Genomic DNA, 19,360 nt, shown 5'->3' with positions numbered 1-19,360 from the left:
CACTTTTCAAATCTGCACACACTATTTACAGATTACTCTTTCTCAAAGGAATTTTGCAAGAATTAACTCAGGGTGAAATATGAATTTCTTGTACACAGGAGAAACATGAAACAACAAGAAATAAAAGGCTTATGTCAGTTGTGTAAATGCGGTGTCTTAGCAACGACAAAAGAAGGGAACTGTTCACCCAATTAATGCAAATTACAAATACAATAATCAGTGTTGCCAGCTTTCCTTGCAGGCAAAACAAAATTATTTCAAAATAGTAAAATAAAATTAAAGGATAAAAAAACCCTGTGGCTTCTTTTAGGTAAAGCCACACAAGCAGTTGAATGAGCTAAAGGAATGGAAATGTCTGGGAGAAACCGTTTGTGCAACAGGAGCCTTTTAAAATAGAATTTCTGACAATTGGGAAAAGGTGTTGGAAGATCTGTTGGCAATTGATGGAAGAAATTTGGAGTTTCCCATTCCTATCCCATTCATGCTCATTTTTCAGTCTCCTCCACTGCGCTAAACCCTGTATCAACTGTATGTCACACACGAGCAAGCGATAAAAGCCTTTGGTGCGGAGATGGAAGGTATGAGCAGTTTAAGGCAGAAAAGGCAAGAACCTCAAACAATTGCAGAATCACACAACAGCTGATGTTGTAAGGGACTTCTGGAGAGCAACTAGTACAACCTCCCCGGTTCAAGCAGGGTTACCTAGAGCACGTTGCCCAGCACCCTGCCCAGACAGCTTCTGAATATCTCCCAAGGATGGAGACTCCACAACTTCTCAGGACAACCTGTTCCAGAGCTCAGGCACCCTCACAGTAAAAAAGTTTTTCCTTATGTTCAGATGGAACTGCCTGTGCTTCAGTTTCTGACCATTGCCTCTCATCCTGTCACTGCACACCAAAAGATAAATTGATAATCAGCAAATTGGCTACCATTTAATAGCCCTAATAGTACACATTACAGATTTACCCTGAAGGTTTCTCAAAAAATGTTTGTGGGTTTGCCACCCCTACAATTTCAGGTTTACCTTCAGATTGGTTAAACAGCTAGACACATCCCCCCAACACACTCCACTCAAATCCAGTAAGAAAAGATATACACCTTGAATGCTGAAAAGCCCTTACAATTTTCTGAAAGAGGCAATCAAGCTTATTTAGATCTCAACATTTAGATGACCAGCACCAGATAAAAATCTGAGCTGCTTTGCAAGGATGCATCTGTCACAGAGAGTAGCCTAAGAACTGTTGCCCTGATTTTGATACAGTTTTTAGGATTAGATAATACTGGATGCTAACCTCTAGTCCACAGAAATAACAAGGTAACCTCACCTGAGATTTCTTTTTGTGAACGTGAATATCTCCTCCATCCGATCGTGTGCACACAGCACAAGTCACCACGTAATCCAGCTGAAACAGAGCACCAGATGGGGAAATGAAGGTTTAGGGTTAAAAATCATTCAGGTTGCACAAACCAGAACACATCCTGTCTTCATTCTTTTCAGCTCTCTGGCTAAAAAGTAAAATGTTTAGGTATTGCTATTTCCTTTCTTCTACTGACTATACTGAAACTCCTACTGTTCTCTTAATAGCCAAGAGGCCTGTATTTATTTATTAATGCAGCAATACCGAACTCTTCTGCAAAAAAGGTGCTTGCTGGGGTAAACAACCTATATGTAAAGAAACTCCTGTCAGTATTGTTTAAAACTAGCTTATTGGTCAGCTGAGAGAATAAGCATGAAACATACAGACTTTCAAAGGGATAGATGGAAAACGTCACCTGCCTTGGAAAAGGGAAAAAGGGAAACGTTAATGAACACAAGCAACACATTAGACCAATCAGAAGCCATCAGAATAGCCTACCAAATAACCAGAGAAAACTCGTACGGAGCAAGTGTGATCATTCTGGACAGCAATGTCCAGCTGTAACAGCACCTTCAAATTCTCACTGTAGCAAAATGATTCTGTTTTTATTCAGCATCAGATACTGGTGGAAACTGCTCTCTGCAGAGAAGCTCTGCAATGAGAGTTTTGGGAGGGAGGAAAGAAGAAAAAACAGTTTCTTCTCCAAGGTGTGTGAGTTAAGCCAATGGTCTCATATTTTGAGATCATAATCAACAAAATTTATAACAGATCTGGAATGACTGCAGTAATAACCAGCTTCCCAAAGCACCAATGTAATGTGAAATAACTGAAGAATCCATGAGTTAATTAAAAAATAATTTGTGCTAGTTTCATGCTTCCACCAACAAAAAAAGGCTCATTAAAGTTCTTATGTCAGGAGCAACAAGCTCCCAGTGCAGTACATAATACTTTTACTGCATTTCCACTCAGCAGTTTCTTTCTTAGCTGCACTGGTTTTGTGAACTTTAATGAAAATGTTGCTTGTGTAACAGTCCCATTCATTCTCAAAAACAATGAACCTTGATGAAGCTCTCCATTTTGCAAAACTTTTTGTTACTGAGCATGAAATTCAGCCCAGCTTCACTGGGTATATTTAAAGGGTTTTTTTTTTTGTTTGAGAAAACATTAGGACTTCACTAAAAATAACTATTTCTCAGTTCATTTATGTTCATTTAGACTCTGAAAGACAAAATGAAAAACAGGTTTTGTTTCTATCCTCCAGAAGTGTTGAAACCTCCCAAGCAGGGGAGGAGGGGGAATAGATCAAAGTCTGTCCGAAACCTCTGTACCATAATTAGCCCGTAAAAATTAAGTAAGCTTCAGTGTAACCTTTTGTAGAATGAGGTTCAAGAAGACGCTCTCTTCCCAGTCAATGTCGGGGTCTCCCAGGCCAGGAAGCTTCTTGGAATCTCTGCGGTAAACCTCAACTTCAACCTGCTGAGAAAACACAACACCTCTCTGATAAAATACAGTCTACAAGCACCTATATGCATACGTTGTATCAAAACCAGAAGCTACACCTATCATATGGTATTTCCCGCTATATATATATATATATTTATTTATTTTTATTATTATTATTATTATATTATTTTTTTTTGTCAGGATCGGGTTTTGGTGACCTTTAGTTCACCACGCAAGGTGAGCCCTTGTGGAAGGCTTTGCGCAGAACTGAAGCTGGAGGTCAGGGGCTGTGAAGGAGGGTGGGTGGGAAAGACAGCTCTGTGCAGAGGAATCTCAATTTTGGACAGCAATCTCATTTACTCCTTTTGACAGGTATGTTTTAACAAAAATGAAATAAAGAAAACCTGGTCTCCACACACATACATCTCTCTCTTAACCTAACTGCTCAAAATCAAACATGACCCCCGACTGATGCTCAGCATGTGCAGCTGGTAGCTATTTGGAGAAAAACACAGTGGGGCACGAATGAGAACTCCAAAGCATCTTACAGCAGAGAAACTTTCATCCCAAAGAGTCTGAGAAGGCTTGTGAGGAATCCCCTTTCTCACCAGCAAACTGCAGCTAGCTCCAGGACAAAAAGAGCGCAGAGAGCCTGCTCATCGTTTTAGAAGCAGGAGCAAGGAACTGAACTTATTCCAAGTGCAATGGGAGACTTTAGGAAGACTAAGTTCACTAATTAATGCCTCACAGGCCACAGTTTGGTAACCACTGTTCTCAGTGTTTCACACTGACAATACTGATCAGACCCAACTACTAAGCAGATTTTCAGTTGTACTAAAAATCAAGCAAACAAAAAAAATCCCAAATAACCCCAGAAAACAAAAACAGTCCTACAAACAGTAATAAACTGAACTGACAGAGATGACAAATATGAAACTTGACTTGATGTAGTGCAGAGAGCTAGACAGTGGTTTGCCATTTTATCAAGCTGCAGCATGGGGCTTAATCTCACAAAACAGTGAGCAACACAGAAGAGGGCGATTAGTAGCGCACTCAGTAGATGTCAGAGCTATGCACTACCTTGACAGAAGATCTGGAAAAACATTTGTTTCTCTTTTTGTTAGTCAAATATCTTTGTTAACACATAAACATATTTGTTAAACATCCATTAAAATATCTCTAATATAATGAACAGATGACATAGCTGTAGGGGCAGTTCATGAACATTGGTTTGTTTTGGTTAGGGGAGAGAAAGAGGGGTTCATTAGAAAACAGATTCTTGAAAAGCCAGAATATGCAATCAAAAGAGTATAGTAACTGTATATATAATTTCAATTCTTTTGGTAAGAATAAAGCTGCGAGATTAAAATATAATGAAGCACAACAAAACAGTATAATATTTCAGAGCTGACACCATCATCAGATACCACTTTTTTTTTTTTTTTTTGGTCAGGATCAGGTTTTGGTGACCTTTAGTTCACCACGCAAGGTGAGCCCTTGTGGAAGGCTTTGCGCAGAACTGAAGCTGGAGGTCAGGGGCCACCATCATCAGATACCACAAAAGTTGAATGCACCATTTTCTATTATTATTTCCCCACACACACTTACAAATATCTTTAAAAAATGTCTATAGATGCATACACCATCATTTGCTTTTTTGCTTTTGTTTTTATTTCTTTTAAAGCTCCTGACCATGAATTATTCTACTGGCAATATAATTCCACAAAGTGAGAGTTACTGTAAAAACAAGACTGAGATGTGAGCAGCTGAAGGCAATATTCTAATTTAAATTCATCTCCAAATAAACTAAGGTGGTATTTGCCCTTTTATACCTATAAGCATAGAAATATCATGTTCACAAGGTTCCAAAAACATCCTGCGAGACAAACGTTGTCACATCACTGAAGGAAGGCAATACCAAGAGGACCGGCTGAAGGCAGGCCTAACTGAGTAATTCCAGGGTAAAACTTCAGGTCTAACTAATTCCTGGGTTAAAATGATCAAGTTCGTAGCAAATATCTGATATCTTTGGTGATCCTGCCTTCATATCCTCAAAGCCTTTATTTTAACCCAGGCAGAGTTTAATTGTTTCTTAGCAATAAAGTTTAAATCCCACTTCACAGACCTCAGTGACTAACGTTTTCTAATCAAGCGTTACGAGCTTGCAAAATTAATTCACACATTGAACTATTTCTCTTTGGCAATTAGAAAGTCATTGCACCAGATTTCTTCCACATAGTGCCCCTCCCACTCTGTTATAAATAACGGCAGAAAAGGGCTTCTCTTCAGTCAGCTGTGACGCTTTTTTCCTACAAACTGATTTACAGTAAGATTCTGTGGACAGTATAAGGGCACCATGTGTCACGGGCAATTACTGCCATGGTTGTTTACTCCACGCGACAAGCCCGGAAGTCCCAGCTATATTCAAAAGGAAACGTATTTAGAGAAGTCGGATCAATTTTTGCTGGGCAATAAAGCACATGGAGCCCAGCTCTCCGCCTGACAGGGCAAGGCATCCAGGAGACAGCCTGTCTCCTCCCAGGAAGAAAGGGGCCACCAGCAGGCAGAAGCTACAGGAGCACTACTAACCCCACTCAGCAGAGACACAAAATTGACTTCCTAATGCTTTCCACTGGGCAGAGCTGCTGAGCATCTACCTGACGTGTTTTACAGTTTACACTTGCGCCCACTTAAACACTCGCGGGAAGGGTCAGGAGAATTAATTAACCCTAACAGCACTATAGTGGCAATTACACTCAAGAGGCCTGCCCCTGCTGGTGCACCTAATGGTTTCAGATGCCTTACTTGCTTTATAAAACACGATGAGCCCTCACCCTGGTGAGGGCACCTCACACCAAACAGCGCCACCACTCCCCACCTACCTGTTAATACCCTTCACAGTGCAGGCACCCAAATTGTAAGTCACTTTTGAAAACTCTCATCTGTTATCTCATAAACAGCTTTGATCTGCAACGTCCATCTCTCACTTGTTCCTAAACAACTGCTTCTGAGAAAGAGCAGAAAGGAATCCCTACGACATCTCCGAGTGAAGCAAAACCCTAGATCAGGGCTGGCCTCACCAAACAGCAGCTTCCCGGGGCTCGAGTTGCCCCGCAAGTGCTGTGGCTCACAAACCAACCTCAGCTCCCTCGACCGCCACGGTACTAGAAGGGCCGAAAGGGGCATTCAATACTACACCAAGCAGATCGACAGGCTCAGTCCAGCCAGGAGCAAACAAGCCCCCTGTCAAACGGCACACTGTGCACAGCCTCGGGGGGGGGGGGGGGGCAAGGATGTAAGAATAACCCCCTCCTTAGGGAACCTGCCGAAGATCCACATGCTCATCTTCCTGGTGCTATATGCAAACAGCATATAAGCCAAGAATAGAAAAATCAAAACCTGGAGATGAAAGCCTCATTTCTTTCTCAGGTTACTTATTGTGTGAAAGAACTGCAATAATGAAATCAAGTAAACACTGCAGAAATCATAGCTACCTTTCAGTTAGCATCAAGGGATTTTCTTAATTTAACACCAAATTCAAAAATGAAGGGGTAAGTACTAGCATTTACATTTTTAAGTGAATCATTTTAAGTGAATTTAGCACTGCAAGAAGGCATCTGGGACCAACAGAATGGGAAACGGGAGACTGACATATTCACGGTTCTGACCTCTAAGCATTGCAGCATCAACAAACAGCAAAGCTATCAACATTGCAATAGATTCCCAGTGTAATAGAAACCATCATGTGAGTTTAGGTAAGTCAGTGTTGCCAGAGCTGAGGAGAGTCCCTCCTGACTGAGGAGAAACATCTACCTTACAGATGTTTAGATAGAAACCATGTTGTAAAGGAGAACCTAAAATGTGTTTTTTTTTTTTTTAATGTTTTCTTAAAAATCACATGTTTTTCAGAACACAGTGTTGTGATTTTCCAGGCCTAATGCACACTGTCACACGTAGACTTCCAGAGTTAAATCTGATATGGACAGGAGAACATGCTCCTTTTTCACAGATAGCTGAGCCCTCCCAAGCAAACGAATCTGTCTCAGTCTGGGATCCAGGAGACACACTGAGTCTTTTTCCAGATCTGCTACTGATTCACTTAGCCACATCTCACCTCTAGCTTCTTTATCTGGCTTTAGATTAGATGTGCTTTCCTGCCTGTGTGAAAACTTATTAACACAAAAACTGCGTAAGTGCTAATTATTTATTCTCAGCAAAAATTCAAAAGCCAACCTGGATTTCCTTGTTCAAGTCAAACAGATTGCCTTTGTACAGTGTCAGCAAGCTGAAAACTATTATGCGGCCTTTATAAAGCCTTCACAGAGTTACCAAGTTTAAGGTCAGAAAGGAGCATTACATCAGCTGGGCTGACCTATGCGCCACGGACATTTTACCCTGTTACTTCTGTACAAAGTCCAGTTAATCACATTTGACTACACAGCACCTAGGAAAATATCCTATTTTCAGAACTTGTTCCAATGATTAATCACCCTCTTTGGCTGAAAATGTGCATCATCTTCACTTAATTCATCTGCTTCCCTTTTTCCAGACTCTGCCTCTTCCATGCCTATTTCTACTGTATCAAGTAGTTCTTTTACACTCAGGGTTTTTTTTATTTTGTTTTTTTTTTTTGCATGAAGAGACTTGCATACTATAAATTAGTCATTTGTCAATATTCTTTCTAATAAACTGGACAAAATTCCTTTAAGAGCTGTTTGTGCCTCTCAGCAGGGCAGTTCTGCAGATCTTGTTTGCATTCTCTACACTCTTGATACTTCACAGTCATTTTAGAAAAGCAACACCAGACCTCGACATAGCTTTCCGGCAGTGGCACAGCACGGCTGTACGTGCTCTCACTGCTCCCCTGTTTATACACCTCGGGATTGTACTTTTTCTGCACACCACCGCACAAGAAGCTTATGCTAAATAACATGTACTCTGCGAGCTGTGTATCCCCCCTGGAGCCTGCATGCATTGCTGGCACTGACATATGGAACCACAGGAAGAAACCCAGATTTCCCTGGGATCAGATTGCTCCGTCAGATCCCCGATTTCCTGAGATCAGACTGCTCTGACACTCATGCCCTAATTGCCATTTACACACCACCAATTTGTGTCAACCACAAAGCTGAATTGACTGTGATTTCTTAATGCCCACACTCATCTCTGCAGAACCCCCTTGAAACACCTCCACCTGATGTCAATTCCCCCACTGCATGCTCCATTTTGCCACTTGAGGTAACCAGGACTCTCCCTTTATCACCCTGCTTTTCCTTAACCCATTTCTTTTCCATGCTTGGTAAATATTCTGGCTATTCTCCTGGCCCAGCTCTCCTGCGCTAAGCAAGCTATGGTCCATCTCTAGGCCTGTGAGTGCTTCTGCACCGACTTTGGTGGATACTGCAGGTCCTGGAGGGAGCCTGGCGCTGCCGCAGCACCAACCACCAGCTATGCCAGCAGGGAAAACGCCTTATCACTGCAACCGGTGTCAGGAGTTATCATCTGCATGAAAACAACCTCCTAAGTGTGAAGGCACAGAGCATCTCCCATTTTACCCATCTCTTTCCACCAGTGAGGTACCTTTAAGTAAATGGTATGTGCCAGATGCTGTCATTCCCCATAGATGCAGCATAACAAATTGATCTCATCAGCAGGACAGCATATTTTCTGTGCTCTGTTTCCTGGACACAACACTTCACTCCTGGATACCTAACATTTTGTACTTCCACAGCTACCTATTTAAGCACCTAACTATACAACTGCTTTTTTTGTGTGTGCGTATGTCGTGTCTCCTTGCCCCGGGTGCTAAACCCACAACTCGAGGTAATTTCATAGCTTGGATATCTATCTATGCATCTATGTAGGTGCAACAGCACAAGCTTGGCACAGGTTAGCAACTCAAGCATTTAAGCGTCCTTATTCCATTAAGCAGCTTCACATGCAGTACCAACTCTGTGGCATGAATCAGCAGCCACTTGGAAAGTAACGAGCTGTTTCACAGTCTGCAGGCAATGCTCACACACACATGCTCTCCAAATGGAAGTAATTGCTCCCCAGGACACATCAGCCACCATCCGTGTCCATTCCTTCATCAGAAGAGCCGTCCCACGCAGTTGCAATACCTAACTGCTTGGCTACCGGGTTCACACACAATTGATACATAACGATGCTTTGCACAACACAAGGCATTTGGTTATAAGTTTGGACTGTGAAAAGAGATTACATTTTATCAGTATAATCAATCACAACCGAAATCTTTCTCTTAGGGAAAGGAAAGAAAGATCTCTCTCAAAAAAAAAAAAGAAAAGAAAATCAGAGGAAAATATTTAAAACATAACAAAGAAGTGCTGCTGAATGCTAGAAGTCAGCTATCAAGCAATGTCAGAAAAAACCCTCAAATAACCATAAGTGGATTCCCAGGCTGGGCAGAACATTAAAACACCTTTTCTTTCTGGATCTTATGAATACATACATTACAAATAACTTGAAATATTTAATGTAGCACTAGTAGTGCTACTATATCAGGGCAGTTCACGGAGAGAGGGAGATAGGATTTGTTAGAACAGTAGCTTTTTATTAGAACTAATTAGTTAGACAGAAAGAACAAACTTTTGGGCATAAACAGCCATCTTTGCTCCTCCTGTCACAAAAACACTAATTTTTCCCCAACCTATGCAAAGACATCAATTCTCACTCCCAAACATCAGTTCTTATGTAACCGGAAATATACCATTCAATGTATTCTCAAAAAACAATATATTTTTGGACTTGCATCAATCTGCATCATCTCTATGACTAATGTCACCAAGGTTATCACTGATACTTTGTAGGCAGCAATCAAGTTGTGATAAGCAACTGAAATGCCAATTCACTGTAGCTCTGAAAAATTTCTGAAACTTACCACCAACCCAACACAATCCAGAAGGTAAAGATAGTATCCCAGGAGCCCCCAAGACTCTTTGGTGCAGAAATAAGGGATTTTTGCAAAAAAATAAATCACTGAGTGTGCCCTGGAGATCACAACTCCAATCTCCAAGACTTTGGTTTTGTATGTGTTTGGCAAACTGGGAGGAGTCATGCAGACAAATATACGAAGCTGTTTTTGTGTTTTGTAACTGAGGCTTCCAAGCATCGCTGTCAAATACACACCCAATGAGACAACATGAACTGATCTCACTAAGTCACCCAAGAAAATTCACCTGCTCGTTCGTCCACTCAGCCTTGACAGACCTGTCTCTATTAAATGGGAAGAAAACCAGAGAAGTTTGGCATTTTCTGGAGCATGCAGAGAAGCCTCACGGGAAGGGTGCATCACCAGTCCTGCCACATGGAGAAGCTACAGAGGGGCCACTGACATTAACAACAGATCATGCTCTCAGCCTTGCTTAAAATATTTATCCAAGGCAGACAAGTGTATTTAACAATGCACAAAAAAAAAAAAAAAAAAAAAGTCTTTCACATGTCTTATGGAGTTTTCATCTTAGAATTATTGGCTACTGTGATTTTTATTGGCAATAGCTCTAGAGGACAATAACAAGAAAACCCTCCAAAATAAAATTCCAACTCCCTTTTCCTGGATACTATTATTTAGAATTTGCACCTGGTGCTCCTGGAACGCAGTCTGGAGCCCACATAAAAGGCAGCACAATTCCCAGTAGCTATGGCAACTAGACACCCACCTTAGCTGTAAAGCTGAAACAAAGCCCATTGCAATAAAGCAACTGTGAACTGGCTTGCGCAAGAGGTGAAGTTCAGCTACAAACAAAATACCCATTTTATTTAGATATTAATTACCTAAAATTCTCTCCCCCCAGCCACCTGGATACAATCAAAAGCTATATCAACAGAAATAGCCATAAAGGATCTAAAAAGCTGACTTTACTTTCCAGAGTCTCCAGATCACAGAATCACAGAATCGCTGAGGTTGGAAGGAACCTCTGGAGAGCATCTAGTCCAACCCCCCTGCTCAAACAGGGTCACCTAGAGCACGTTGCACAGGATTGCATCCAGGCGCGTTTTGAATATCTCCAGAGAAGGAGACTCCACCACCTCTCTGGGCAACCTGTTCCAGTGCTCTGTCACCCTCACAGTGAAAAAGTATTTCCTCATGTTCAGATGGAAGTGTCTGTGTTTCAGTTTGTGCCTGTTGCCTCGCGTCCTGTCACTGGGCACCACTGAAAAGAGTCTGGTCCCATCCTCTCAACACCCTCCCTTCAGATACTTGTACACGTTGATAAGATCCCCCCTCAGCCTTCTCTTCTCCAGGCTAAACAGGCCAAGCTCTCTCAGTCTTTCCTCATAAGAGAGATGCTCCAGTCCCCTAATCATCTTAGGAGCCCTTCGCTGGACTTGCTCCAGTAGTGCCACATCCCTCTTGTACTGGGGAGCCCAGAACTGGACGCAGTACTCCAGATGTGGCCTCACCAGGGCTGAGTAGAGGGGGAGAATCACCTCCCTCCACCTGCTGGCAACACTCTTCCTGATGCACCCCAGCATACCATTGGCCTTCTTGGCCACAAGGGCACATTGCTGCCTCATGCTTAACTTGGTGTCCACCAGCACTCCCAGGGCCTTTTCCTCAGAGCTGCTTTCCAGCAGGTCAGCCCCCAACCTGTACTGGTGCATGGGGTTATTCCTCCCCAGGTGCAGGACCCTGCACTTGCCTTTGTTGAACTTCATGAGGTTCCTCTCCGCCCACCTCTCCAGGTCTCTCTGAACGGCAGCACAGCCCTCTGGCGTATCAGCCACTCCTCCCAGTTTTGTATCGTCAGCAAACTTGCTGAGGGTGCACTCTGTGCCTTCATCCAGGTCATTGATGAAGAAGTTGAACAAGACTGGACCCAGTACTGACCCCTGGGGGACACCGCTAGCTACAGGCCTCCACCTAGACTCTGCGCTGCTGATCACAACTCTCTGAGCTCTGCCATTCAGCCAGTTCTCAATCCACCTCACAGTCCACTCATCTAACCCACACTTCCTGAGCTTGCCTATGAGGATGTTATGGGAGACAGTGTCAAAAGCCTTCCTGAAGTCAAGGTAGACAGCATCCACTGCTCTCCCCTCATCTACCCAGCCAGTCATTCCATCATAGGAGGCTATCAGATTGGTTAGGCATGATTTCCCCTTGGTGAAGCCATGCTGACTACTCCTGATCACCTTCTTGTCCTCCACATGCTTGGAGATGGCCTCCAGGATGAGCTGCTCCATCACCTTTTGAGGGATGCAGGTGAGGCTGACTGGCCTGTAGTTCCCTGGGTCCTCCTTCTTGCCCTTTTTGAAGACTGGGGTGACATTGGCTTTCTTCCAGTCCACAGGCACCTCTCCTGTTCTCCAGGACCTTTCAAAGATGATGGAGAGTGGCTTAGCAATAATGTCTGCCAGCTCCCTCAGCACTCGTAGGTGCATCCCATCGGGTCCCATGGATTTGTGGGTGTCAAGTTTGCTTAAATGATCTCTAACCCACTCCTCCTCGACCAAGGGAAAGTCTTCCTCTCTCCAGACTTTCTCTCTTGCCTCCAGGATCTGGGGTTCCTGAGGGCTGGCCTGAGCAGGAAAGACTGAAGCAAAGGCGGCATTCAGTAACTCTGCCTTCTCTGCATCCTTCGTCACCAGGGCACCCACCGCATTCAGCAAAGGGCCCACATTTTCCCTAGTCTTCCTCTTGCTGCTGATGTATTTGAAGAAGCCCTTCTTGTTGTCCTTGACATCTCTTGCCAGATTTAATTCCAAATGGGCCTTAGCCTTCCTCGTCGCATCCCTGCATACTCTGACAACGTTCCTATATTCCTCCCAAGTGGCCTGGCCCCCTTTCCACTTTCTGTATACTTCCTTCTTCTGGTTGAGTTTTGCCAGGAGCTCCTTGCTCATCCATGCAGGTCTCCTGCCTCCTTTGCTTGACTTCCTACTCATAGGAATGCACTGCTCTTGAGCCTGGAGGAGGTGATGTTTGAATATTAACCAGCTCTCTTGGACCCCCCTTCCTTCTAGGGCCCTCACCCATGGGATTCCTCCAAGGAGGTCCCTGAAGAGGCCAAAGTTTGCTCTCCTAAACTCCAGGGTTGCGATCCTACTTAGTGCCCTGCTTCCTCCTCGCAGGATCCTGAACTCCACCAGCTCATGGTCACTGCAGCCAAGGCAGCCCCCGACCTTCACATCTTCCACCAGTCCTTCTTTGTTTGTTAGTACAAGGTCCAGCAGCACACCTCTCCTCCTTGGCTCCTCCACCACCTGTGTCAAGAAGTTGTCACCAATGCTCTGCAGGAACCTCCAGGACTGTTTGTGCCTAGCTGTGTTGTCTCCCCAGCAGATATCAGGGTGGTTGAAGTCCCCATGAGAACCAGGGCCTGGGATCGTGAGGCTACTTCCAGCTGTCTGCAGAAGGCCTCATCGACTTCCTCTTCCTGATCAGGCGGCCTGTAGTAAACACCCACCACAGTGTCCCCCATGCTAGCCTGCCCTTTAATCCTTCCCCATAAGCTCTCGACTTGCTCTTCATCCACCCCTAGGCACAGCTCAATACATTCCAGTTGCTCTCTCACCTAAAGAGCAACTCCACCACCTTGCTTTCCTGGCCTGTCCTTCCTAAAAAGCAGGTAGCCATCCATGACAGCACTCCAGTCATGTGAACGATCCCACCATGTCTCTGTAATTGCATGAGCTCATGATCATGGCCCTGCAACCACACACAGCTCTCTAGTTCTTCCTCTTTAGTGCCCATGCTGCATGCATTGGTGTACAGGCATTTCAGAGAGGTGATCGAGCACGTGGCTTTCCCAGGAGGGGTAAAAGAGGGTCCTCCATAGCCACATCCCACGCGCACTTCCCTGGCTGCATTCACCTGCTGGAGGCATCCTGACTTGAGCAGTCTTTTGCCAGCTACCCTGGCACTATAACTCTCCCCTTCCCCCATCTTTCCTAGTTTAAAGCCCTCCTCACCAGGTTGGCCAACCTGTTGGCAAAGACCCACGTGCCCCGCCTCGTGAGGTGGATCCCATCTCTTGCCATCAGTTGTCGATCTTCAAACAGGGTCCCATGGTCGTAGAAACCAAAACCCTGTTGCCAACACCAGCGGCGCAGCCAGTCGTTAGCTTGGAAAGCCCGTCTCCTCCTCCTCTCATCCATCCCCCTCACTGGCAGGATTGAGGAGAAGATGACCTGGGCTCCCAGACCCTTGACCACCATCCCCAGAGCTCTGAAATCCTGCTTGATGGTCTCCAGTTTGCCCTTGGTGTCATTGGCGCCCACATGGAAGAGCAGCAGTGGGTAATAGTCCGAATCATGGATGAGCCTAGGCAGTCTTTGCATGACATCTCTCACACGAGCCCCTGGCAGGCCACAAACCTCTCTAGACATGAGGTCAGGTCGACAGATAGATGCCTCCGTCCCCTGCAGCAGGGAGTCCCCCGCAACAATCACCCGCCGCTTCTTCCGGGCGTTCGGCAGGGCACAGGGTCTGTTGTTCCAGGTACTTCCCTTGCAGCCATGCCCATCTCCTCCTCATCCTGGAGGGCACTAAACCTGTTCTTCAGCTGCGAGTCTTCAGGAGGAGTAGGAGCCTTTCTCCTCCCATGAGCAGTGATCAGTTTCCAGCCTTCTTCTATGATGTTATGATGTACCGTTTCACACGGCACAGAGCCCTCTGGCAACTCCACTGCTGCGGGGGGTTGGGACTCCTGAAGCTGCACAGTCTCCAAAAATACCCTATCTCTTGCTCCGCTTCTCGGATGCTGCGCAGCCTACTGACCTCCTCCCGTAACTCCCTTACCTGACGACACAGCTTGTCAACAGCAGCACACCTCCTGCAGGAGAGCTGACTGCCAGCCCAGGCCTCCTGGAGAGGCCCCAAGCACTCCCTGCAGCCTGAGACCTGTAGAGCTGCATCTACTGTCAGAGGAGCGGTCTGGGTCGCAGCCTCTGACACAGCAACTCCAACAGCCACTGGGGAACGTGCTGTGCGGCGTGTCACAACCATACCTGAGGAAACCTACACCACAGGGAACAGAAACGAAGGTTCCTTTGTGCACCCTTCTGCGCGAACTGCTGCGCAAACTGCTGCGTCTGTTCGCTGCCTCTGGGAGCTGCGCTCTGGGAGCTGAGCTCTAGGCCTGGCTCTTATACAGGCCTCTCCCTAGCACTGGCTAAGAGGGTGCTTGACCCACCCTAATCAAGGGCCACCAGGATCAAAGGCCCCAACTCCCTCTGGTCAGGGGCAACCAAGAGAGCTTGTTAGCAGCAGCCACTCCTCGCTAGAGCTTTTCCCACGAGAAGTCAAGGCCTCCTGCAGTTGTCCTTGACTAGCTTCCCCTTTCCTGGTCACAGCAATCACCTTCTAGTTCCTCGGGGGTCCTCAGATTAATTGCAACAGCAAAAAGATATTTCAGTCTCCAGTATCTTGTTCCTTCAGAGGTCCAAATGGGATAACTTGCATTCCCAAAAGCAGTAGCTCATCTTTTCCATAATATAACTACTCAGGAGAATCTGTTCATAGTTTTGGACTCCGTCTTCCATTTGTTGACAAAAGAAATGCTGGGCAATTGTAACTTCTGCTGCTCATCCATGACCTACAGGTGAGAAACTCTGCAGAGCAGATCATCCCAATAGGCAGCATTTATGCCCTACTTCCGCAAATGTCATATTGACATTTAGCTTTAACATTCAACTTGGTGGATTCACTGCAAACACTACATGAATTTGTAGGCAAGGACATGCAAGGGTGTTTGCAAATGGAATCAGAGCCTTCACATGGCAGCAGATTATCCTCTCTCATCACCCAAGCCTCAGGATGGTTGATGACACATGAAAACTATTTCTGTAATAGCTACGGTTTCTCCTCCATCCCATACTAATCAGGAGCACTATGTTCAAGAAGGCTACCAGCAAACATGCTTCTTAAATTGAAAAGTAAATAAACAATTCGCTCTGCTTTGTCCCATTTATCTGTAAAAATCAATCTGGATCTGGAAATCAATTCAGGTCAAAGTCACCCAGAATGTCTTGCAGTAATAATCCCTATATTCCTATCCTGAAGATGCTGTTTTTGTTTAAATAAGCAGCTGAACTTGTTGTCAAATGTCTTCTCCGCTCCTGTCCTCTTTCTCACTTCTCACGCACATATTTAGGACCTCAATATAACAGCAGTCACCTCATGTGAACGTGGGATTGCCAGATAGATCTGATCTTAGAAAAATCTGGCTGTGTGTGTGAGAAGGAGCAGGGTTACTGATGTAATGATATGCATAACAGGGGGAAAATAATCCAACATTTGGTTTATGGGAAAGGGACTTGCACAACCCACTGAGTTCCCTACTACACCCACCCAGCTGTCTTTCAAATATACTGGCCATCTTCAAATAAATTTGACAGAGGTCTCGCAGATCATATTGTTGTGACAACTGCTAATCAGAGGCGAGACATCCAACTTACTACTATGGCTGAAGAAAGGCCAGGGAAACTCAATCTTCTCCTAACTTCTCCGCAGCCATTTACTGTGAACCAGCCATGACACCTGCTATCTTTTGCCCAGGCAGCAACCAAAAAAGGCAGAAAAGGAACATGCAAGGTAAGAAACATGGACTATTGCAGCAGGGACACTGGGGACAGAGAAGGGAGATCAGTTGTACTTTGGAGACTGGAGGGGACCTTGGAATATTACAGGAATAGAGTCAGAGCAGATAATAAGGGAAGTAAGATGAGTAGAGAATGATTTTTATTATTTTTTTTAAATAGAGATGAGGTATATCCACAGAGACCTGGCTTTATTATTCTGCAACTTTTTGAACAGTTTATTTTAGTTTTTATCCCTTGTATTTCATAGGAGTGAAATTCCTGCCCACTGAAATCAATGGTGAAATCCTCAACAACTTCAGAGGATCTGGGATTTCACCTCAAAATTTGCCAACTATTTACAACTTCTACTTACATTCCTCAAGGTAAATTTGGTGTTGGTGTATCCACAGTGGTTTAGACTGAAATGTTTAAAAACACAGCAAACCACTATAACTACGACCAGATTGCAAGGAGCAATGATTACATATAACAAACATAACACTGAAGATTCTCTACATAGGACCTTTTCTTTTGGACCAAAGAAATTTGCTAAGCTTATAACACTATTTGTAGTCATTCACTAAAAGCCACAGACCTCCTAAGGTTTACTAGTCTTTATATAAAAATATATATATAAAGCAACAGTGACAATTACAAATAAGATGGTGAGTCCTGGGGAAAGCTAAAAAAACCATCTGACTGTATAAAACATTTCTATTTGGAACAAAAAATCCACAGGGCAGTAGAAGACTGCATTGTAAAAATTTAATTTTACATTTTATTGCCACTCAAAGGCTCCACATGCAGTTATGAAACTGGACAGATGTTTGGGAAAGACATTTACAAGGAGAATCATTTATATGATTAATAGGACTATTATCTTTTATTCTTGAGGACTGGTATAAGTTAAGGAGATTAAACAGGCAGTGATTTCACCATATCTGATAATGTTCAGCAGAACTCCCAGTCACCTAAGTTTAGCTTGCAGCAGGAAAAGAGCTGAAAGTTAATTTGGGATTTTAAAGACAGCAAAACAATCAGAGTGGTTCCCCCCCCCTTCTAACAATCAAACAGGATTTAAATCCTTAAGAGAATACTATCACTATGAAATAGATGGCTTGGGAATTTTTCCTTCTGCTAGTGAAGAGAATTTTAGGGAAAAAGCTTCATAGACCCGTGAGCAGCAGCAATGCAGGGCTCTGCACATAACCATGCTGCACAGGTGTTTCGACTGTAGCGCTGAAGTGCTTTGTTAGACACTCAGTAAAGGAAAGGGAAAGTAGAAAAACACAGTAGATTGCTTATCTTAATTCCTGCAGAGAAGCAAGCTTATCCTGCAGCATGTTTTTCTGTGCTGTGTTCTATCCCCTTTTAAATAATCTGAACAATGAGATTTCCAGTATTTCTGCTCAAAACCATTCCATGAATACAGCTCTGAGCAGGGGATGCTAAAATCCTAATCGTATACTTTTTTTTTTTTTTTTTACATAACCTCTAGTTGAGCTATACAAAAGCCATGTAAGCTCCTTTCAGCCTTTCAGTGATTAAGAAAAGTGAAGTAATGCTGCAAGGCAGAGGATGGAGGATAAGAAAGGTAGCTGTACCCACAGATCAGCTGACTCGCTGCAGTCACCAGTTACTGAACAAGCTCAGTTGCAGTCAAAGTTTGAAAACAGCAAAGTTGACCTACACATAGCCTGTATTCCCTCTTATTTCCTTTCTTTTTGATATTCAGTTCTGCAAAGCTGCTCTCACGGGCTGCAGTGCTGCTAGAATTCCTTATAACCCAATCTTTCTCCCATCATTTATTAATCTGGTGGCAGATGACAGCTTAATGGCATGGGGCTGCTCTAAAGTCAAGACTTAAGCTTACCTTAGAGCGAGAGGTGCTCTGATTTGTGGAGCCCCTGAAATTCAAGGGTAATTACACTGCTCATCATTCCCACCCCTTTCAGAAAGGGTGAGGGATCATTACAAACATCGCACCGACTTCGATCCGCAGGCATCCCAGCCTTCTAAGCAATGGCGCTTCTGGGTGGAAAAAAGACTTTGTTCTATTATCAGTTCTGAACTGAACTGTAAGCTTTAATGTCAGACCCCACTTATCTCTAATGAGACAAGAGTATTGGCATCAAGGCCAATCTATCACATCAGCTGACAGCCAGAAACATCAGCCTCCTTCCCTCTTCAAAGCCAGAAAACACTCTCCTGTAACCTTTCCACCTCACCACTCTACAGCAAAAACAAACAAAAAAACCCTAAAACAAAGCAAAAGAACACAAAAAGCTGTTTGCCTCCTTCCTTTGAGGGCATATAAACACACTAATTTTCAAGACTCTTCACTGCCTTAAGGTTGTTGCTTTGAGGCAACAAATCACTGTGCTTGACATGCTGAAAAAGTAATCTTAGCTGCTACCTGACACTTGTACTCGGAATTGTATCAATTTCCATTCACTGATTGAGACGCTACACAGACAGAGTTTCAACCTCTGTAAACCTGCTAAACCAATATTCATATTCTGAAAGGGTAGAGTCGCGTGTGACTATTTAAGCATTATTAAAATGCAGCCCCAGACCACAGCGTAACCACTATTTGCAGATGCAACACGTTGTTCCCTGTTACCTCATTCTGCATTTAGTGTTTCCCAGCTTTCTGAACTCCTTCACAGAAGAGCCCAAGTGCCTGAAGCAGCAAGCTGTATGCCTACCTCACAGCACAATCGATAAAACAGGGGAAGGCCAGTTACATCATTAACTAAAGCAACAAAGACATGAAAGAAATAAGATTACAGAATGTTAAATCTGCTTTTTTAATTATCTCTATTGGATGTGGAAATGTATTAATAGGGTCCCTGAACAGAAAACATCAGAGACTTGATCATGATAGTCCAGACCTTTGATTCAATTGCAAGGTTCAACACTGAAAACAGACATTTCATATCTCCAGTAAGCAAGCTGACACTGCCCAGGTAACCCACCACAATAAGTGCGCTGCTGAAGCAGCAGCCAGATGA

At 44.0% G+C, this 19,360-nt stretch overlaps 1 protein-coding gene across 12 annotated transcripts in view; it reads right to left on the bottom strand.

Moving 5' to 3' along the window:
- KIAA0930 (KIAA0930 ortholog) overlaps positions 1-19,360 on the bottom strand; it is a 163,024-nt gene that overhangs the window by 80,405 nt on the left and 63,259 nt on the right. For 11 of the 12 annotated variants that reach the window (XM_067305146.1, XM_067305197.1, XM_067305190.1 and 8 more), the window contains exons 3-4: positions 2,727-2,834; positions 1,326-1,403 (exon numbers count right to left, since the gene is read on the bottom strand). In XM_067305146.1, the coding sequence (XP_067161247.1) occupies positions 1,326-1,403; positions 2,727-2,834 (186 nt within the window). The remainder of the gene's footprint in view (positions 1-1,325; positions 1,404-2,726; positions 2,835-19,360) is intronic. The other variant, XM_067305214.1, reaches the window with a different exon arrangement.

Source organism: Apteryx mantelli, chromosome 1 (assembly GCF_036417845.1).
Source record: "Apteryx mantelli isolate bAptMan1 chromosome 1, bAptMan1.hap1, whole genome shotgun sequence".
NCBI lineage: Eukaryota > Metazoa > Chordata > Aves > Apterygiformes > Apterygidae > Apteryx > Apteryx mantelli.
The sequence above is the reverse complement of the archived record's forward strand: the minus strand, read 5'-3'. Positions and strand labels throughout refer to the sequence as shown.